Source organism: Pelecanus crispus, chromosome 11 (genome assembly GCF_030463565.1).
Source record: "Pelecanus crispus isolate bPelCri1 chromosome 11, bPelCri1.pri, whole genome shotgun sequence".
Lineage (NCBI taxonomy): Eukaryota > Metazoa > Chordata > Aves > Pelecaniformes > Pelecanidae > Pelecanus > Pelecanus crispus.
In genome coordinates this window covers 27604270-27626598 of record NC_134653.1, presented here as the reverse complement: position 1 = coordinate 27626598, position 22329 = coordinate 27604270, and the positions used below count along the sequence as shown (strand labels likewise).

The following is a 22329-nucleotide window of genomic DNA, read 5'->3' as shown; positions in this document are numbered from 1 at the left end:
CTCCAGCTTTGCCTCGCCTGCTGTTGCTGTTTGGGTGGTGGTTCAGAAGAAACTGTATTTCTAGATCAAACTAAATGACCCTCCGCTATTCCACTTTTCTGCATAAGCTGACCAGAGTGCTCTTGATTAAAGTATGGCTCTGAGTTACTGAGTGTAGGTCATCAACAGCCCTGGGGTCAAGACACACTGCAAGAAAAGGTGACAGGTTTTTAAAGGCTTTCTTGCTTCCCCCCCCCTCAAAAAAAAAAAAGGATTCACTAGACTCCATAGGAACACTTTTATAAAAATAAAATTTACATTGATTATCTCCACAAGACCACATCATTGTTTATAAAACTCAAGTAACTTTTTAATATTAAAAAATACTTTAGGAAGATCTGATATGATAATTCAGACATTTTAGTCATTGAATCCCAGGCTCAACCTTAAAACATTTATTTTTACAAGTGTAAGCTGAGAGAAGGAAATTAGTGTTCATGTGGTTTCCATCCTTCAGAGAAAAGAGTCATTATTATGGCATAAAGAAAATATCCAATCAGGATAATGAATGAGCAGCCCACTGGCCCAATGTAAAACCATGATGCAATGAAGTAGATCATCAGCAAAGAAATGAGAGTCCTGTAGCTAGCCAGAAACCTCAGACTGATTCTTGGTCCCCAGTTGTGGCTTGTTCTGTCCATCACCACGGGACTGTACCTGATTTTCTGTATGAGGTGGGGGTTGGTAAGATGATAGCGACAAAGTCTGCCAACAAAATCTTCCCTGGAGCACAGCACATCCATCTGATCAGCAAACTGAGGTAAGAAGAGTTTAAACATTAGTATGCTACTATAATTACTGTCAGAAAGTAAGTGCAACTTATTTTACAATTTTCTTCATTTATAGGATGAGGATTATAGGAAATAGAGGAAAAAAATATCAAAATGGACTTTTACATAGTAGAACTGCTTTAGTGCAGACTTGCTTTTTATCTATCATATCTATAGGAAGAAAAAGATTTGCTTTTCCTGTTTTAGCAACATTCATTCTGAATGATACTCCCTTTGTTCATCAAGCATAAAGAATACATTTAAAATGTTATTTATTAATGTTTTGTGTAGGAAAAGCAGAACTACAGGTAGAGAAGCAGGCCTGATACTATTAGGAAATACCCATCTAGACCACAATAAAGGAGACAGAGCAAGAACAAACCTAGTGTCATATATGTGCAGGTGCAGAGAATAACAGAAATTTGTAATGGAAAATATAAAAGGAGGCAATGCTGTACTTACCCTTTCGTTAAGTGCTGAGGATAAACGAAATAGGAGGCGGACAAGAGTGGCGTTTTCATAGCTTCGGATGGGCTGAAGTTCAGTATCTCCTTGATACTGCACCTCAAATCTGCGTAAGCCATTTATGATCTAGAAACAGGAAAATAAACCCCTTACCTTGTAGCTCCCACTTGAAATGCCATTATACGGGCACCTCTCTTGGGACCAGATAAATTGCATTTCTGTTAATGTAGAAGGACAACTTGTTTTTAAAAGAACAATCTAGGGTAGCTATATGGAATCTTTCTTCTCTCACCTGGTACCTGCCAAGGGGTGTAAGAATAAGGCCATCCTCACTTTCAATGCAGTCTGGAAGCTGTTTTTTTCCATTCTCGTCTTGAGCTGTCCCACACTTCATCATCATCTGGGTCAGCTGGGCTTCATTCAGCTACTCAAGAATAACACAGTTCTAAAGCATGTGTTTGATCAACCCATTCTTCTGTTTCATTTCTTTCTCCCTTCACAAACTCCTTAGCAGTTCCACTTTGACAACCAGCAAGATACCAAGAACTGCCTAATAGCACCTCAGTTAGATATTAAAAGGAGATAAAAGCCTCCAGATTTCTTGTCTGTGCTCATCAAATCTAACAGAGGTGTTCTGGTTTATATGTCCCTTACTCCTTGAGAGCTGTCAAATAGCTACCTTCTCCTGGGTCAGTTCTGCACAAGGGAGTGTGGCTGACAGAGAAATTAATCTGTTCTTTTAAGTTTAACCAAAGAAACAGCCTATTTCTAGTTCATCCATTCATCTATGTTGTACATGTTGTATTTTTATAGCTCCTTACATTTAGAAGATAGTGGACTGTTTTTAAAATTTAAGCCATGTCTTGCCTGTTTGTAAACATGAGAACAGGAACAAGTAAAGAGACAGGTTTGGTATAAACTATAGTCCAAAAGAGTGGTCACTTGAAACAAAGTGGGCTTAATATTCAGAAATTCAGAGCATCTAGCTCTATCTATATAGAAAGCAGTTTTGAAGTGGTCAGGTAAAGTCAAACCTGAAGACATTTACCACAAAATTTGCCAGCAGGGTCTCTGGATGGCTTTGTGACCCCACAAAGTACAAGAGTGACAGAAGTACATTTGAGGAGTCCTGACTCTTGTTCACACTGCCACATAGGGGAAGTTCTTAGAAAGATGTTACGTACCTTAAAGATTTGGCACAAGTATTCCAGTGCCTTCTCTAAATATTCATCTGTTTTTTTGATGCTGTCTTGCCCAATTTCATCAAGGTCACTGCCTGTGTAGGAGCCATTCATCTCGGATGGTGTAAATCTAAACCATGAAAAGAAGGACTGGCTAGCTGTTGTCTCTGCAGAATGGTCTGATATGGATTTTGCTGTCTGCTGCGCCTGGCAAATTAACTGAGCCAGTTTTAACACCTAAAACACAAAAAAAATTAATTGTGTGGGACTAACATAAAGGACCACTAAGCATCAACACATGGATAAAACTGTGCCTTGGTACCTGGCAGTGAGACCAAACCCAGCAAACTCACTCTCTTAGCTCATGCAGACTTGTGCTAAGACTGTTAGTTGCATTTCCAATAGGGCAAAGGTAGTTCTTTGACGTTGAAGCATGTAAGAAACTTGAGTGCTTCTTAGGTTTTTCAGCTGCTTTTTTTTCCTCCTTGCTGATGGGTATTAATCAATACAGTGAATCAGAAGTTCACAGTAAGCATGTCTGAGAGGAAATACTCGCAATACACTACTCCAAGGCTGCAAGCCGTTACATTAACTTCTTATTTAGCAAAGAGCAAGCAGATATTTACAACTGTGGTGGATTGAGACCTCTCAGGTTCCAGAAGTCACCAAGAGCAAACTTAATTATACAGTAGTGCAGGGTGTGGTTTTCCACTCTTAATTTCTCATAATATGGATGCTCAGCACTGAGAAAACACCCATCAAAGTAGAAAGACAGCTGACAAGAAACATGTTGCTTACCAAATTCCTGACTTCTGTACCAAACATCTGTTTATACTGGAAGTCCTGGCCTTCCAGGCTGTAAACGTGACTCTTCACCTTAAATGAGGCATCTGTAATAGTTGGAGGCCATGATGAGAAGAAGCTCCCACCAAGTGTGGGGGTCATAAAAAGTCGGTGTTGACGATGGGGAATAACAAGTTCTGGCTCCAGGAATAACTGTTCTCCTAGAATTTGAGAAAAGTAGTGAAGATGGTTACATAACACTCCTGGTTTTGCCTGGGGAAGGTCTAGCTACAAAGCATCTTAAGGCTGCTAGGCAACTTGCTTTTAGATAGGCAGGCAGTTCTAGGGGGAGAGCACCCTTAATTACCTTTTTTTTTTCATTTAATTCTCTCCGCCCACAGCAGAAAATGTTAGAGTGCATTTAAATGCAGACCATACAGTTGAGCCTGTAACTTTCTTTTCAACAAAAGCAGTGGAGAATCATGATGCTTCAGACATTGATGCTTCTCAAATCTTCCCTCTCCCAAATTTACTGTATCCTAATTATCCTGAAGTGCATACATGACTAGCTATTCTGCTAAGTATAGATACCTTTAGAGATATAGGAAGTTTTAATCCTGAGGTAAATGATCAAGTAAGACAAGTGTAAGAAAAACTGACTTTACTGTATACACCCAATATTGTGTTCTTCATTCTTTAAAGAAAAATCGTGGAATGAAATCTAAATGATGGTGGCTAGAAAAGAACTATAGACATATTAAACCAATGTTACAAACATTAGTGAAAACACACAGACTTTTGAATGGCAAAATAGCATGCAAAATGTGAGAGCAAGTTTATTCACCTCAGTGCCTCTGAGGTAAGATGTAGCCATTGTGAAGAAAGATTGAGACAGGACAGCATAAGGTGTCAAAATATCCATTTACCTTTCAGGATCATTTCAGCTAGATTGGGCTGAGCAAAGACCTTGGCTACTCGGAACACCATGAGAGCATTTTTTGGACTGACCAAATCTGTTCGAAGAGCTCTGTTCAGAAATCCTACAAACAGCTTAGTATACATGAGTAGGTTTTCTTGAATGAAGGCAGCCCTGTCAAAGTGAGTACAGGATTTGTGAGTACAGCTATTTAAATAATTGTTATTTTGTCTTCTGCCAAACAAGTCATTAAGGCAATGTTTTATACTGTCTTTGGAAAGATGGTCTATTTGCACTGAGACAAAAGAATATTCCTCTCAAAACAAAAGCTCATGTGAGAAATAATCTCTAATCTTGTACAGGAAGCTAATTCAGGTTAGCGGATGGTTCTTGAAATCCTGCTGTTTTACTTGGGATCTGCATAAACTTGAGGCTTGTTCAGATTACTCACAGCTGCTTTTCTCCTTACCACTTCTCTGACACGCTCCGAGGCAAGGGTTCTGCACTTTGTGGCGGCTTTTCCGGAGCATACCTCCAAGGCTGCAAGTAACTTAACCACATCTCAAGAACCTAAGCAAAATTACACATAAAAACATATGAGTATCAATACTTTTTGGAAAGGAAGACAGAAAGGGTTTTTTGTTTGTTTCTTTTAAACCTAGTGAATATTCTCTTAATGACACCTGAAAGTTTTTAGGAATAAAGCTCTCTCTAGTAATCTGAGTATCTTTGAAAAAGAACTAAAAAAACCTAAGTGCACGTTCATTAGGACTAATCTGGATTTTCTGTAATACCCAAATGAGATGGCACTCAAACAGCTACTACAAAAAAAGAAAACTTAGTTGGTAGCTACATTTAAGGTGCATTTAACAGCTCTGATAGTGTTCACTGAATCTCTACTGAAGTAAGTAAACAAGATGCTACATTAATATCGTTTCAGCTCATCTTCTGCATAGACATACTCACCACCCTGAGGAAACACAGTGGAGTCCTGATTGCACTGAAGCCAAGAATAGGTTTGTCATGGCCTCTGTAAACATTTCTTCTGACATTCTGCCTTACATGTACCTCAAACACTGCGATATAGCTAACTATAGGTCTAATAAGCAAGATCTGTCCCTGTTACGTCCTGCATTTTTAAAGTCCTACATTAATTACCAAGAGTCGTGGTCTGATGTATTTCTTTTCTTCCTTGCAGGAGGAAATATTTGCAGTATCTTGCTATCGTAAATTAATACTGTATTACTTTTGCTTATGACCTATCATATTAGATAATATATTAAGAACCTGTAAGAATGTATCTGTTTTAAGAGTAACACCTACTTCTTTTCCACCACCAGCCATTTTCAGCATCAGGAAAATCAGCCAACAACCTGTAGTAACTCTCACCAAGATCTATTCAACTTCCTTCTTATGTCTAATTGGCACTCTTTCTCTAACATTAAATGTACATGTTATATAAAGAATTTCACGGCTCTATAAAAAATTGGTTTAAAGACCAAGAAATAGCTGCTAAACAGCAATAACTAATTACTAGTTCTGTTGAGTACAGACTTAGAAAGAGAAGTGGGTACGTACTGCTCTGAAAGAGGCATCCAGAGGCCAGTGGCCAAAACAGTGTTGCAGAAAGATATAAAGTTTCTCCTGGACAAACCGAGGAATCACAACCCTGCAAACAGATTCAAAGACAGTCATATGTATAAACTAGCATTTAATTTTAAAAACAAAAAACCCAACCCAACCAACCAGCAACCCAACACACTTCCACAAATGCAAATACAGAAAGCACTGACCCAAATTTGTTCTTTCTTAACTGAAGCTACTTCTGGCCATTGAATTTCAACTCAAATACATAAATATAAAATTCTCCACTAACCTTGGCCAGAATCCTCTAGTAGCATTTTCTTTTCTCTGACTTGTGCCAAGATATAGACTAGTAAAATAGCAAGATATTCCCCCCTCCTGAAGCTGCCCCCCCATCTAGTAGATGTGAGAAACATAATCCATTAGCTCTCATGTACTTTTAATAATGTACTCCTGCATTTAGCCATCAAAACAACCTAATTCAACCTCTCGGTGAAAGCAGAGCTTTTCAGGGAGAAGCTCTATATGTTTCAGAGACAGGCTGCTTATGCATCTACCTTTTAAACTCTTCTAGTGGGCTGGCTGTGTGGGAATGGGCTGAAGGGGAGAGAGGCTCTGGTTTCAGGCTGTTGCTGAAAGCATGCAGATGTTTCACGAGCAGTCTTACCACTAGCACGTGCTCTTCGGTGGGCTTAAATGACTCCTAGATTCAAAGCAAAAGACAGGAAGATAATGAGTATCATGTGCTAAATGTCCAGGAGATAATCCAGGAAAATTATATTCTCAGATCAGAATCAAAATACAAGAAATCATGGTCTCTTCCTTCTAGGTTCTTCACTGTAGTTTGGTGCCACCTGATTTTAGATTGACTTGCGCCCCAGGACAAGCTGCATCAATCTTCTGCCATCAGTTCACTAAGAAACAGTGGTGTATTTTTGGTAATGTGATTGTAAGAAAAAGTATCTACAGTACTCTAACACATTGAATTTCACACTAGTGTTAAAAAACAGAATAACTTATAAATTTCAACTTACCCTTTCTGAAAAAAGAATATTCAGCCTTTCATTATGGTTATAAGTTCATTGCTGTGGACAGCACAACAGATCCTTTGTTTATGCTCTTGGCTGGCTTTACTGAATTCTCCTTCCTATGCTGGTACTCATCTGTCTTATAAGAAAGAATAATCCTAGAAAGAGTTATGGTAAAAGTAAGAACTGCTTCAAGTCCTGTGTGATCCTGTTGCTTCTATCATTATGGGTAGAAGTAGCCTGGGTGGGAGTAGCACAAGGAGTGATGGTGAGCCACAGTGATGTTACTAATAAACAAGTGAGTGTATGATACAGCAGGGAGATGAATGAGGTAAAAAAAGAGCTAGTTCTCCTGGGTGTCCAGCACCAGAGCTTGTCTGCTGCAGAATCTGGGCACAAATCACTAACTCCTTTGCTACTATAATCTGCTTCAAGAGTAGTGAACTAATCTCAATCCACTACTGAAGGCAGATTTTAAGATATCATTTGTATTCTAAGTTTCACATCTCTCATGTTTCTCAAAAGTTGAGAAGAACGTACATGAAACAAAAGTTACATCTGCAAGTATAAGGGAAGGTGCTGGAAGAGTGTATTAGACAATAGCTGCAAGATGTTTCCAGGATGCCAAATGCAGCCATGCTGAGGTAAGACTGAATATGACTCTAGGAGACTCACAGGCATTTGTATACAAAAAGCTTCCACTTCTTAAATCCATTCAACTGTAGTTCCAGGGCTGGGGAAAGGTGGGTAGGTTCTGTGTGTGTCCTTTCTCTGCAATGCCTGAGGCAACACAGATGTGTTTTTACAATCTCTTATGATTTTTAATACACTGCAAAGTTCACTCCAGGAAAAGATTCAAGGCTTGATGATAGCTACAGTCATGTAGCACAGCCAGATCTGAGACTCTTCTAAGAGAGAGGATAACCTGTTACCAGTTCTAATGAAGGCTGGTCTTGTGTTCTTTACAGCTCTTGGTAAGTCAGCATGTTTTCTACAGTCCTGAGGAGAGTTTATATGAGGGGGTAGAACTCTGAGAAGTTACTTCATCCTAGGAGTTTAGATCAGGATCTCCAAAAGCAATTAGAGAGGTCGAGTACTTTGCTATAGGCCTTGAAAGGGTGTAATTTAAAAAAAATTCTAGGCTCCTCTTGAAGGCACCTTTTGAACTTACAAAACCACTAGTACCGCTATTTCAATACATCGTTTCAGGTGATGCTAGTAGTTTTTCCACTTAGCAATTCTTGTAATTTCCTCTTAGCCTGGATCCAGCACCATTACAAACATTACTGATTTAGAAAGTATTTTTCCTCACAGGTGTGTTTGTTGTCAAACCTTAGCTTACAGGATAGATGTATGCCATTCTTTTCTTAACACAAGAATTAGATAAACACAATAGTAAAAAAGATTTAAAGACAAGTAGTAGTTCCTGTTTTCCTTTCTAAGCAGTACCTTGAGATATCATAGCACTTTATTAAAAAAAAAAAAAAAAAAAAAAGGATTAAACAGCAGGAAAATTCCATGTAATGCTGAAGAGCTTTATAGTACATATGCTCAGCCCTCCCCTTTCCCAAAATGAAGACCCAATGAATAAAGGGCTGAAGTAGGGAAAGAGGAATCAGCAGTCTGTTCCAACAGGAATGTTTCTGCATGCACATTTCCTGAACAATCTGCAAATGTACTATTCATGTGCTTTTGCAAAACTGGACAGTCAAGTTCACATTGCCACTACAAATTTAGTACAATCCAATGACATTTCACTGGCTAAAAGAACTTACATGTTACCTACCTTAATTTTTGGTGACAGCCATGCAAATTCTGATCTCTTCCATGCAAGGTTTGCTTAAATGACTAGTGTGTGAAGGGCAGAAATCTGCCATTGGTGAAGCCAGTTTTGGTGTCAAAAAAATGGCAGCATAGCTGACAAGCCTCTTTCTACAATGCATTATAAGAATGCATCTCTCAATGGAGTTCCCAATTAGTCCTCATAATATGGTAGATTTTGACTATTTTCTCCTTGACCTTTGCTAATACCTCTCAGTATCTGTTTTCACTGAAAATTTAGTAAATCTCAATGCAATATTCTCAATCAAGTTGTAAAACCACACCTTAGCAGAAAAGGCTGCTGTACAGGTAGCACCAATACACTTTGCAGATTATATGATGGAACAAGATTTTTAAAAAGGAAACAAAATGAAAAGATGATAATACTTGGTATGCGTGGAGGGCCTGGTAGCTGGATTGGGCAGGACTACCATGGTGTTTACTGGAGATACTGAGTCGGTAGTGGAGAACCTCCAGCTGAGACAACAGAAACAAAAAGGAAGGGGGGGAGGGAAAAAAGGAGAGAAGAGAGCAAGAGAAAAAAAAAGTGAGAATGAGCCCAAGGAAGAAGGGTGGGGGGAAAAATGAACATCACAAATACAGTCAGGGACAACATATCACAATAACAACTGCAGCCACAGTATCCTCCTCTTTCTAGTGTTCAGTAGACTGATTCCACAGTATTTCATACCCTTTATCAACTTGGAAATACAACTGGGAGTAGATGTCAAAAAAAGTATAGCTGTAAGTGGCTATGGTTGCTCTCTTTGCTATCCTCAGATCAAGTACCAGTAGGGAATATGGAGCTTTTGCCAAATAAACCCCCCATTTTGGAAGTTAACTGAACTGCAGCAACAAGGATTTACACACTGTTATGGTGTTTTATTAAATAATGGAGTAAAAGCGTTAGGTGTTCTGCAAGCTTTTTTAATACTATTTTGAAAACTTTGTCATTTCTTCCTGTGCTGCTGGAGAAGCAGGGTTTGTATATAGCAAAGAAACTCTAAGTCTATACTTTCTTCTTCCCAAGGAACAGGAAGAAAAACAAGTTTGGCTTTTATAATCACCGTGAGCCTGTCCAGTAAGTTTCCAGTTCAGAGAAATCCTCTGACTTCTCTTTCTACTTAGAGGCCATTTGAGAAGGCTGCAGGTCTTGTGAATTTCCTCAAAAGAGGAAATTACTTTTACAGGAACATCACATGTCTAAAAAGGCAAAAGACGTACCTAACATACAGTGTTATATGCTGATGCAAGCCTCAGCCAGATCCTTTCTTGGATGAATAAGGTAAAGAGTATTTTTTGACAATGTGATGGTGAAGAGGATACTGTAGCACCAGTGACACACATGTATGAAATTAATGAAAAAACATAAAACAAAAAATGTGCACTACACAGATCCCAATGACTATTGTCAGGCATCTAAACTAACTCTCCAGATCACACCTCTGCTGCCTTTGAACAGCCTCTACCCAACCTCCTCTAGTGCCAGTTTGGTATCTTTTGGTTTTACACTCTTAAGAGTGGTAAGATTGTTACAGCAAGCTCCCAACAGCTCAAACACATTGTCTGCTTCATAACTGACTCGCCTGCCACAAGAATCAGCAAGAGCCTGTAGTCTAATGGGTGTTCCACATGCAGTGTTGGGGTCTGTGGCACCTGGTATTTGAAGGTCAGGAAGCATTACATAAAGTTTTATAAAAAAATTTCTTTTTAAGGGTTCATTGTGATTACAGCAGAAGGAAATAGGAAAAGAGTTGCTGCACACTTGGGCTCTGGATCATCCGAGAAAGAAAAAGGAAATAGACAACATAAAAGAATGGGAAAAGAGTTGAATTAATGGGGAAAACGGTGAAACTCAGCATAGCAAATAGTGTCAACCTCAGATTCACACCAGACCCAGAAAGAATTCAAAGCAGTAAAGTAGAAAAGAAGTACATCTTCTCAAAAGAAGTTATTTACTATTTATTCCCATTCCACTGCCTTCTACTTGTAAAGAGACATCTACGATGGCATTAACAAGGTTTAAGGAAAATGTATCATTCCTTGAGGCACTTCACAGGACCGTTACATATCTGGGATCTCGCTTGGCACATCAAAGCGAACAGGTCTGGCTGCTGGACAAAGAAAGAGCAAGTTCTGTGGAACCTCATCCCACCTTCCAATACAGGTATGTAGCCATTTCAAGTCACTGATGGTCAAACAGGTCTAGATTCAGAGATGAATGGTCACTAATTACCCCTCCTTCCAAATGCACAGAAGGCAAAATGGAATCAAGTGAGCCTGCATAATTATTAATAATTTTAAGAATAAGGTTTAGGGTGATCTTGGGTTTCCAGTCAAGTCCGTTAACCCCTATGTTAAAACAAAACTTGCATTTCTGCATATTCTACTTCCTCATCTGAGGAACTATGAAGCAGACTATTCTCCTTCAGCCCACCCCAAGACCAGTCTACAAAGCTTAGTTTAAGTATCACAGGCTTATGAACGGCCCTGTCCCCAACTGATCTGGAACCTTTCCTCAGTCCTGCAGGAGGGATCTTTCGTCCATTTACGCATGTCACAGGGAATTCCAGTCCCCTATTCAGGTGTTCTAACCCCCACAGAGTGAAGACTTCCTTTTTTACATGCACACTATTACTTTCCATCAAAGATGAAATTACAATACTATCAGGGAGTTACGGCCTCAAGCTGTGGCTCAACACACCTTGTGAAGGATCCTGAAGTGATGATTTCGGAGAACTTTAAGCTCTACCTAGGCCCTATTCCACCATAACATTGATAGTCATTGTCTATAACTGCTGCTCCCTAGTGTTAGAAGAGAGCATCTGAAATACAGAGGGTGAACAGAGGAGAGAAGTTTAAAGCAATCATTATTTCTGGCCTACGCACAGCGCTTGATGCACAGAGACTGGACAGACAGACAGACCAAAGGTACTTCAAGCAAAGCCTTTCCATCACAGGTGCACAGCCATGCTGCTGGGAGTCCCAAGTGGAGACTTTGCAACATTAGTGCATTTGCACTTTGACCTCAACTTTAAGAATAAAAGACAAAACCCATCACACTTCGGCTCTCCAATGTTTTTCCCTAGCAAAATATAAATATGTTTCTTATTTTTATAGCCATAGCCTGTGGAATGAAGGATCAGAATTTCTTAGTCAATCAACTCTCATATTGCTCTTTCACACAGGAATAAATCCCAAGTAGCTTTTATATTTCTCTCCCCTTCTACCAAAGTCCCACTGTGACCCAGAGGGAATTCAGAGGATCAACATTTTCTCCTTCAAATTCCCTTTATATTTATAATGCCTTTGATCTTAGCCTCCCCAACACTTAGTTTTTACATGCAGTAGTTTGTTACTGAACAGGCCACCACAAACTGCTTAAAACAGTGTATTATCTGAGCAAGAGCTTGTAAGATATTCTGAACTCGTAGCCACAGAACTGCTTCTGACACCATTATGGTGAAAAGCATATTTCAGAATATGAAACAACAAAAATTGCTTATTCACTTAACACTGAAGGACAGTTTAGTAAGAGCTCCTTTTTTAATTTGGATTTATGCTAAAAAATGGTTACAGATCTTAGAAATGACTAATTGGTATTTCAGTAACAGTTGCTATCACTGCTGGAAATCAGTTTTAGCTATTTTTAGCAGCCATGTTGCCCCAGTGGGATTTAACACTATGGTTTTATAATGGTATCTTCCTGGTCATTAGTAGATTGATTATTGCTGTTCAGATTGTTGTGACCATCCCACAAACTTGTCTTTTACAAAAAACAAAACAAAACCAACACAACTTCTGTAATGAAGGCAAATTCACACTTACTCACAACATTCTTCATATCTGGATTAGCAATTTTGACACACTCATGTAGATACTCCGATTTTTTTTTTTTTTTCCTTTGGACCAATACACCAAAATACGTCTCCACAGAATAGATTTACCCCAAGATAGAGGTCAACCATCAGATGATGCTCATGAAGTACAAACTATTACCTTGACATGAGGGGACTGCATTTTCTGATACATTTCCAGTGAATAATGATGAAGCCACATTTCAACAAAGATCTGCAAAACAAATATTTTACCAGCTAGGGAAAGAGAAATAATCCAGGACTTGTCAATCACAAGCTACATATAAGGGAAGACCGTAGCATATAATTGGAAAACTAAGCTGTACTTGTAAACAGACAGGCACCTATTCAGAGATATTTCAGGTTATCATCATGTCAGTGCAAATGACTGAGTTGGCATACTGCTAGCACCCACTAAGCGTCAATAATTCAGTTAAAGTTCAGATTCTCCTTTCCCTTTCCTTCACAGTGGACAGAACCAACTTGTCTGTGCTCAACCTTTGCTTAGAGCATAGAACTGATGTAAGATAAAAAAAAAAAAGGTTTAGACACTTTTCTGGAAACAATTACTCAAATGCTTGAGACCAGATATGATGTTAGATATGCAGTGTAAAAAAAAAGATATTAAGTGCCTTTCTAAATTACAACTTAACAGCTTCACAGTGGTTCTCTGTTTCACTAACAGAAAACAACAGCTGCACTGCTCAATTCCAAAACCAAGCTAAAGCAAAATGGCATAACCGTCTCTGGTTTAAAATGAAGAGATTCCTCAGTTAGCAGCAAGAAATGTTGTGGGGTATTTTCTTCCTTAAATCCAACCTACCTGAAGCAGCGTTTCTGATCTCCAGATCTCCTGGGAAGCTGGGTCAGCATTCACAGAAGGCTGATGGGCAATATGCCGTTTCAGCAAGCTGGTGTGATGCATGCCATAGGAAGTGAAAGGCACTGCTGGAGACCTTTAAAGAAAAATGAATGGAAATACTGAAGTCAGTAAGCCTCAGTACAAGAAAATATATCATTGCTTTTAATCACTGGTTTATAAACTGGAAAACAGTCTTTAAGTAAAGTAGAACTGCATAGTTGATTACACATTTCAGACTTCTGCAACATGTTATAATTACTAGTCACTTTAACTATAAACACTACATCACTATTCATACTGCATTGAACTAGCTTTACACAGACCTGATGTTATGTTCAATAATACATATTTTTTTACTTTCTCCTATTTGGTTTGTTTTCTTTCACTCTGCCTTCCATGCTCATAATTCACCTGATCTGTATTTTCCTAGGTATATGCTAAGGCTCAACAGACCATGAAAATCGGTATTTAAAATGCAATTATACAAAATATAATGGCTATTTATTTTTACATTTTGTTGTGGTTTAGCCCCAGCCAGCAACTAAGCACCATGCAGCCGCTTGCTCACTTCCCCTGCCCCCGTGGGATGGGGAAGAGAATCAGAGGAGTTAAGAGGGAGAAAACTTCTGGGTTGAGATAAGAACAGTTTAATAATTGAAATAAAGTAAAATAGTAATGATAATATTAACAATATAATAATAATAATATACAAAGGAAGTGATGCACAATGCAATTGCTCACCACCCACCGACCGATACCCAGCCAATTCCCAAGCAGCGATCGCTACTCCCCAGCCAACCCCCCCCAGTTTCTATACTGAGCATGACATCATATGGTATGGAATAGCCCTTTGGTCAGTTTGGGTTGCTATTCTGGCTGTGCCCCCTCCCAGTTTCTTGTGCACCTGGCAGAGCATGGGAAGCTGAAAAGTTCTTGACTGGCATAAGCAGTACTTAGCAACAACTAAAACATCAACATGTTATCAACATTATTCTCATCCTAAATCCAAAACACAGCACTATGCCAGCTACTAGGAAGAAAATTAACTCTATCCCAGCCAAAACCAGGACACATTTGTATAAAATTGTTAATATTGATAACATTTTATAAATTCGAGTAGCAAAACTAATTTTGAAAATGTGGACTTTCACACACTTAGCCATTACAAAGAACAAAAGACTGGGTTCTTGTATTGGAGAATTTTCACTTCAACTTTGTGAGTTTGTTTTTATGCCATTATCAGAGACACACAGAACTTCAGTAAGCGGTCAAAAATCTTTCATCCTCTCCTTTCCGACTGTGGCTAAATAGCTTAATCTGTTGCCATACAAAAAGTCACCTGACATGCAGTCACTCATTATATGATTTGATTACTAATATGTGTCTTGGCTTTTTATATCAGGAAGTTATGAACTAAGAAACCTACGAGCACTATCAGTCTGCAACAAAGCTACAAACATGGTCCTGACACAGCAATTTCAAAGAACTGCAAAATAGGTAACGAGAGCATTAAACAATTAAGGATGGCAACCTCAGACCTGAAACAAAATGACCAACTGCCAAGTTGCCTGGCTTTATAGCAACATTAATGAAAGATGCAAGTTTCCTTGTAACAGTGGTTATCACCAGTGCCATCTTTACTACATACCATATGTAACTGAAGACAGTAAAAACTACTGTCAAGTACAGTCAGATCTGTCCTACTCCAGTTGCAGGGCACAAAACACAACCGGAGTTGCTGAACTGATGAATTTTTGTTGCTTGTACATGCCTTTTCTGCTCCTTTCAGACTTTCAAAAGAAACCTTTATGGTACAATTAAGTGAACATAAATCTATTTAATTTTTGTAATTATTTTGTAAGCGCTGTTCCCACAATATGCCTCTGGCACCGTAGTCATTACCTGGGAGTCGGGGAAGGGATGGCTCCCCCAGGATTTGAAGAAGGTGGAGGAAGGACACTTCCTTCTGTGGGTAAGAAACACTTCAGGTATGTGTCCACCAAGATGAAATAAGCACTGTTGGAAGGGCTGACATGATGGGTGACGGGTGAGTTCTGAAACAGACACACAGGATATACCTGGAGTTACATACTGTTACTTTAAGCCACTGCTAGGGAGTGCCTACTACACAGCCAGACCCATTTAGTATAAAAAAGCAGAAGCCTGTAATTATAAAGGGTGAACTGACAACAAAGACACTTTGGAGCAAAGGTAAAGTAGCTAACTCTAAGAGAACTGTTGCTGTAGCAGTGAATGTAACCAAGTATGAGAAGACTGCAGTGTTATATAGCACAGGTAACAACAGGAAGAGGACTCAAATAACCAGACACCATAGTACAAAGCTGCAGTTATGACTGTATAAATGGTGTTATTGGATAGAGGGGTAGGAAACCCATTTGGAAGCCACTGCCTGCTCCATGTTGACATGTTGTTGGACAGACTGCTTACTGGTCTATCTAAGGTGGGTATTTTGTTTATTATCCAGTCTTACATCATCACCTGAACCAAGTTCTAAAAGTACAGATAAAACTGCTGTTAATTTAGCTGGAGAGCATCTCTGCAGGCTCTTAAAGCATTGTAAAGAAAGGCTAATACTATTTTAAGGGAAAAATTGCAAAAGGTACTTACCTTCTGTGTAATCAAACTAATTGCAAAGTAAAACATGTAATATTCAAATGGATCTGGAAGAACAGAGTCAAGGATCAGATAATAAAAACCAGGTACAGCTGTCAGATATCTGGGGATGCTGACTAGACATTAAATTTTTATTTTGTCAATCCTAAATTAACTTGCTAGAGCTTAACAGCAAATTCAGCTTTGCTTTCTTGCTTTCCAACTGAGTGAAATGTTGGTAATTGAGGTTTTCTCTTTGGGGCAAGGTGTGTTTGCATTACTTTTCTTAGCACATTTGACTATCTCAAACTGCAAACAGCACAGCTGCAGCTAGACTGCTTCCACCAAGTACACTAGCTGCAAAGTTAACATGCCCTTTTTCTATCATATTACATAAACTATGAGTAGTTACGAAAACAAAAATTGTGAAATACAGGCTCTACTGAAATCACTGGGAATTTTGTTGCTGACTTGAATAAGGCCAGAAATTCCCCCACAAGGGTTTATATGAAGAGGACAAGTTTATTTTTCACTGGAATCTAAACATTTCTTATCAGCCCAAACTCTTCAGCATGACAGTGACTTACCACAGACACATAATAAATATACAACAGAAATGCTTTGTAATGTCTCAGTTTTAGATGTTTAAAAGGAATGAAATATCCAACTGTTAAAAGGATACTAAGAGCCAAATTCAAACCTAAACCACCAGATGAAGGAAACTGGACTTTGTTGTGGTACAAAGAGCATTCAGGTAGGACTTGCTCTTGTATTGAAGCCTTCACGGGGCCCTGAAAGAGTAACGAAATATTAATCAGGCTACTCAGCATACTTGCACAGTATGTTTTCAGATAGTGAAGTTCTGCTGCACGCCAGCATTCTGGGATTGTATCTACATTCAGCTCAGTGGAATTTTACTGCATTACAGTAATTCCTCATGCAAATGCATACTCTTCAGATAACTGCCAACTTTCTCACTGAAAGTGAGTATTCAGTATAAGAAGAAAAAAAAATGAGCCTTCACCAAGACTTTTACAGTTGGAGTGGGCACAGCAGAAGACTGGTGTTTGTCTGATGGCTGATGGTTTTGTTAGGGTAACTGAGCTGTGGACCAGCAATTACTATACACTTAAATGATGTTTCCTTTTGTTAAAGGCTGTAGAACTATCTGAATCAATTTCTAGATAGCAGGTAGCTGGTAGCAATGGAAGAAACATAGTAAAACAACTTGCAGATAAACATTTTTGTTTGAAATGTTATACTTCGTATCCAGGATAGCAGTTAGCCTTCAAACACATGGGCACAAAGTGCAGCTAGGGAAGGCACTGCTCTGTGATGAGCTTGGAAAACTATTTTCAATCCTGCAACTATTGGTAACCAAGATAAAGCACATGACTTTCGCTGGGGACAAGGTAAGAATCACACTGCAGCTTTCTTGGCTGACCAGCACAAATATCTAGCTGCTGACAACCACCATCTCCTACTAAGTTTATGGCTGGGAATTCTCCTCCTCTAGTAACCGTTTAAAGAAACAGTTATGCTCTAAACCTGGAACACCAAGGCTATACTTTGATCTATACCAAACCATACGTATAAAGCACGTGCAAAGTTCCAATAGCTGCAACAACAACTACATTCTCTTCTTACAAATTTTTCAGTTACTCACTGGAAGATATGAGACTGGGAAATCGTATCTGTATTCTTCTGCTTGGAGTTTGTAAACTAGCTTCATCATTGGGCCACTGTAAACAAGCATCAGAAAGAAAATCCACGGTAAGTATCCTCTCCTGTCTCACATTTGTGAACTTACGTTTGTACAATGGGAAAAGGTCAAACACTGGTTATTTGTTCACCATATATTTTTTAATCTGTGCTGAAACGAATGAATTTACCTGGGATCCAGGAAATCCAAAGCCACAGAATATTCGGTAGGATTTGTTCTTCCTTGCAAACAGCGAAGATTCCAGCCTACGATGATGCCATCCAGGCTACCAAAAATGCTCTCCACCAGCCATGGGAAGATGCCATGTAGTTCCTTTAAGGAAAACAGACACAAATAGTTAATGTGTACAGTTCCTCACTTGAACAATCTCTGTTGCACGTACTAGAATGCATGAAAATACTGTCTGCCAGCTATTTATGACTGTTTCCAGATTATCACTGGGCAGAGCTTCCATTCAAAACAATGTATTATAATATCGCCATTACAGGAAATCTGTCCTGATTTCTGATCCTACTAAAGTTCCAATGATACTCATCAGCATCGCATGCAATTATTTGTCACACTTTTAAAACTAGTTTTCCTCATAAATTGAGGCTGAAAGGTATCAATGAAGTGCAGTCAATCTTCTAATGACTAGAAAAGGTTTTTAACTCCTGGGAAACACTAGATTCCCACTGTTTCACCTGGGGTCTTCAAAACTCTTGATAAGAGAAATAGGAACAAAGAAAATAGTAATATGAAAAAAGCAAATTCCCCTGAAATATACCAGGCACTGAGCTTCTGAAAAGGCAGCAACTGCTCACCTTGGCGGGAAACTCCTCAATGACCGTCTCCAGATCGTGGCACCTCTGAACAAACGGCTTGTTTATGCAATCTGCCTTCAGCGTGGCCTGTTACAAATCATAAGGGAAATCAGACCACCGCTGCCAGAAAGGACAACATTTATCACGGCCATGACGTAAAAATCCCCTAACTACGCCACTCCTCCGGTACAGCATTCCTATTGATACGGCTGAAGTAACACTGACCGACCTTCTAACTTCACAGGCATATAACAAAGCCGACAGTTAACCAGAAACCGCGCGTCCAACCGAAACGGGACGCCCCGCGCCGCTCGGCAGGGCCCGGCGGGCTCGCTGTGGCGCCTGCCCGGTGACCGCCCGCCGCTCCCCACCCACCAGCAGGAAGCTGGGCTGCTGCAGGTGCGGGCCGGCCATGCCGCCTCTCACGCCGACCGGCGGGCCGCCTGCTTCCGGGCCGCGCTGCAGGAAGAGGAGCGGAAACGGCCGTTAAGGCTTCCCGGCAGGACCGCGGCACCGGCCGCCTCCCGGCCGCCTCCTCCCGCGCTCGGCGCCGGCGCGGCCCTTCTGCGTCACCACTCTCGCCCGGCGCGCCGCGATGACGCCGCCCCCTGCGGCCACCGCGCCTGGTAGAGGGGCGCGTGCCGCTGTTGCCACGGTGACGGCCCCACCGCGGTTCCCCCTCCGACGCGGCTGCGCTGAGGGGTGGGCTCTGCTCCGGCCTGCGGGGTGGCGGCGGCCCGGGTGGCTTTCGGCCCCTTCCCAGAACCCGTGTGCTTTGTGGGGGGCTCCGGGGGCTTCTTCCGCGGGCCTACCTGGAGAGCTGTTAAAAATGAAGGGTATCGCAAGACAAAAGGGACCAAAAAGGGACCCAAAAGGGTCCCAAAAAGGTCCCAAAAGGCCCAAAAGGCCCCAAAAGGGACCGCGGTCAGACAAGCCCTCAGCAGCCTGGGGTTTGGTGGTGTTGAAGCTGAAGCCATCACTTGCTCAGATATTGGTGTCCGGAGAGAGCATCTTGTGAGGCAATTAAAAGCGGTGTGAACACAGACAGACCTCGTTGCTAATACGTACTTCCTGACTGTTCCAAAGCATAGTTTTCGTCCAGACTACAGGGGAATTTAAAAACGGTGTAGTAGAAAAAAATCACAATACTGTGGAGGAAAAGTAGGAGTTTTTAAATAGAAGTGTATTAAAAGGCCAGAAAACTACGTCAGAAAATGAGGCAGCTGTGACATGAGACTCTCAGAAATGAGAGCTGCATACATCAGTTGAGCTACAGGAAACAGTAATTACACGGTTCAAGTTAAGAGACTTGATAAGAGAAGCTGAAGTCACCAGGAAAAATACATGGTTATAGATATAAGGATAATAACTTCTTAGTGTATAAGGAGAGCGAAAGAAATCCTTGTGATGGCAATATCCCACTGGTAGATACACAAAGTAAAATCACTAATGCAGAAGAGTGTTTGATACATGCTAATGATTCATATTTAGAAGGAAGCAAGATGATATGCTTAATTGCAAAGCCCCAGTAATTTGTGTGCAAGAAAAATAGATGGGCAGAAAAACTGTCTGCTGCTCATTTTTTTAAAAATGGGGAATTTTGGGGAAATTCCATAAAACCAGAGGAATGCTCATGTTGTGCCAGTATTCAGAGAGAGAATTCCAGTCAGAGGTCTAGAAAAGAATAATTCATTTTATAAAATACCAAAGACAGCTATGTCATTGACACTAGTAAGCATGATTACAGAAAATAATCCTGCCCAGACAAGTTTGCTTTTGTCTGTGATGAGATTTACAGATTTTGTCCGAAAAGATCACTGTGGGTAAAATGTAGATTTTTCTTGATCATTTTGATTGTTTTATACGAGGAGGTGCAGGAATAGTTAACTGAAATGGCCTGGTTTAGGTTGTGTAGGAGGTCAAACAAAATGAGGTGGCCTCATACTCCACTGCTGTCATTAACATTGAAACTAAGAGTAAAAAATTGTGTTTGAGAGAACAACAGAGGAATTCCTTTTGTAACATCAGCTCTGACCCTGCAAGGTGACCGTATTCATCCAGTTTAATAGGATTATTTACCAGTGTAAAATGATTCAATATTACATAAATGTTTACAGGATCAGAATTAAATATGGTACATTATTTCTTGGTATTGACATGTGCTTCCACTTCAATCTGCTTTTCCCAAACTGGATCTCAAAACTACTTTTTGATCTTGGCGGCGGGTAAGAGGAGGGAAGGCAGCAGCTCCAGTGGCAGTAGAGCAATCCAGTTCCTGACTACTGAAAAGACAAATTAACAGCTTTTCAGACAGCCCCATTTGGAATTCTGCCAGGCAACTAATTTGCTTATTCCTTTCCCTTTTTATATTATGTATGATTTTTTTTAAAACAAATGTCCAGTATTTTGAGTATAGCAAGCTAGTAACAGATGACAGAAGAGTTCTTTGACATGCACAAAAGTGTGATTGAATAGAACTGTTTGAGCTATATTTGCTGTGATGCAGATATGTATTTGAAACGCGTGTCCTGGGTGGGATGCTGGCCTTGTTTTAAAAGTGCATTTGCAGATGGAGACTCTCTCTGGCTGCGAGTGAACACTTTTCTTTGAAGGGTCGGTCGCTCCTCCAGGTGGGGATAAAGAGCTATTTTAGCTCCAGAAAAAGCTATTGGCAAAGCTTCTGCAATGTGTTTATTTAGCTATAAAAGTTATGGGTGTGATTGCCAGAAGTTAAGGAAACAGTAGACCTGATATATTTTCAGTGGGTGATAGAACTGGAGAAACAGTAACACTGGTGCAAGTTAATAAAATAGCTACATGGGAGAAATTTATCATATTATTTTAATAACTAGGGGAACTGCTGAGAACTGTGGAATGACAGTCTATTTATATTTATAGGTCTGTTCTGGAGCCTACTGAGATCAATGGTATGGGTCCATTATCACTGTTACGTATAGCATGTTCAAATATATCTATCAGGACTGTATATGTATTTTTTCCCATTTTGCAGATGGAGAGACAGAGGCCCAGAAAAGTTATGTCACCTGCTGATATGCCACTTACCTAGGTTTCCTTTTTCACTTTCTCCCAAACTACAGCTGTCTTTAAGCCACAGCAACAAGAAGGGCTTTTTTGTTTTCTTGGTATGTTTTTTCTGGGAGGAATATCCCTGAGATAGTTGGAGGTTGAGCTGTTTTCTGAAAGTATTAATTCCATTCAGTAATCTGCCTTGGTGTTTGCTTTGTGTTTTTATCATTCATTGTGCTAGAGGTTTCTGTTAGGCAAAGAAGTACACAGCTGAAGTGACTAACTTCAGCCACACTAACACTTCTCCTAGGTAGCTTCAAAGGTAAGCCAGCATTTTGTCGCCTTGGTGTAATTGCTATAGCATTACTGTTTCAATCAAACTCTACAGAGGTAATTAAGTTAATACAATTGCCATAAAGATGAATGACTCAGTAGAGCACAAGCAATCTGTGCATAGTAGAGTGAGCTAATACAACACTCAGTACCAGAAAATCCACTAGGAAAAGAGACTCTAAATCCTCCGATGGCAGCTTGCACCGTTACTGATGTTCAGGTTAAACATTTGGGATATGTAAGAAACCGGACTTGTGTGGTTCTGGTGCTTGCAAGATTGTCTCTGGAGCACATACAGCCTTCTTTTCTGAAAGCAGTACTAAAGAACTTCAAATTAAATCATATGGGTCCTCCACTGCATTTTACAGACTTCAGTGGGAAGTTTGGGTACAGAAGGAGTGATACATCAACGCTTTAGCAAGTGGCTTACCCACTTTAAAATGAAGCAGTGTTTGTAGGAAAAGATGCCATCTTTTGAAAAAGCCAATGGATATCAGAGGGAGAAACAGACAAGCTTTTGAGCA

At 40.0% G+C, this 22329-nt stretch overlaps 1 protein-coding gene across 3 annotated transcripts; it reads right to left on the bottom strand.

Annotated features, from left to right (window-relative positions):
- Nucleotides 1–418: 418 nt before the first annotated feature.
- Nucleotides 419–18859, bottom strand: SMPD4 (sphingomyelin phosphodiesterase 4). Of its 3 annotated transcripts, XM_075718238.1 has the most exons (19): nt 18821–18859; nt 18446–18532; nt 17812–17954; nt 17586–17661; nt 16602–16710; nt 15935–15987; nt 15209–15360; nt 13268–13400; nt 12587–12658; nt 8975–9064; nt 6296–6441; nt 5733–5823; nt 4624–4724; nt 4165–4328; nt 3254–3459; nt 2459–2692; nt 1567–1698; nt 1272–1400; nt 419–794 (listed from the first exon to the last, which is right to left on the bottom strand). In XM_075718238.1, the coding sequence occupies exons 1-19, from the start codon at nt 18857–18859 to the stop codon at nt 468–470; spliced, it is 2484 nt and encodes an 827-aa protein (XP_075574353.1). In that variant the 3' UTR covers nt 419–467. The 3 variants fall into 3 exon arrangements, with proteins under 3 accessions (XP_075574353.1, XP_075574354.1, XP_075574355.1); XM_075718239.1 differs by lacking the exon at nt 8975–9064; XM_075718240.1 differs by lacking the exons at nt 8975–9064; nt 17586–17661; nt 17812–17954.
- Between the last annotated feature and the right edge of the window lie 3470 nt (nt 18860–22329).

Coding starts and splice junctions, on each gene's coding strand:
- SMPD4 (XM_075718238.1), bottom strand. CDS start 18,859: ATGGCCGGCCCGCACCTGCAGCAGCCCAGCTTCCTGCTG. Junction 12,659..13,267: donor GATCAGAAACGCTGCTTCAG/GTAGGTTGGATT, acceptor TTTGTTTTGCAG/ATCTTTGTTGAAATGTGGCT. Junction 1,699..2,458: donor ACTTGTGCCAAATCTTTAAG/GTACGTAACATC, acceptor ATTCTTGAGTAG/CTGAATGAAGCCCAGCTGAC.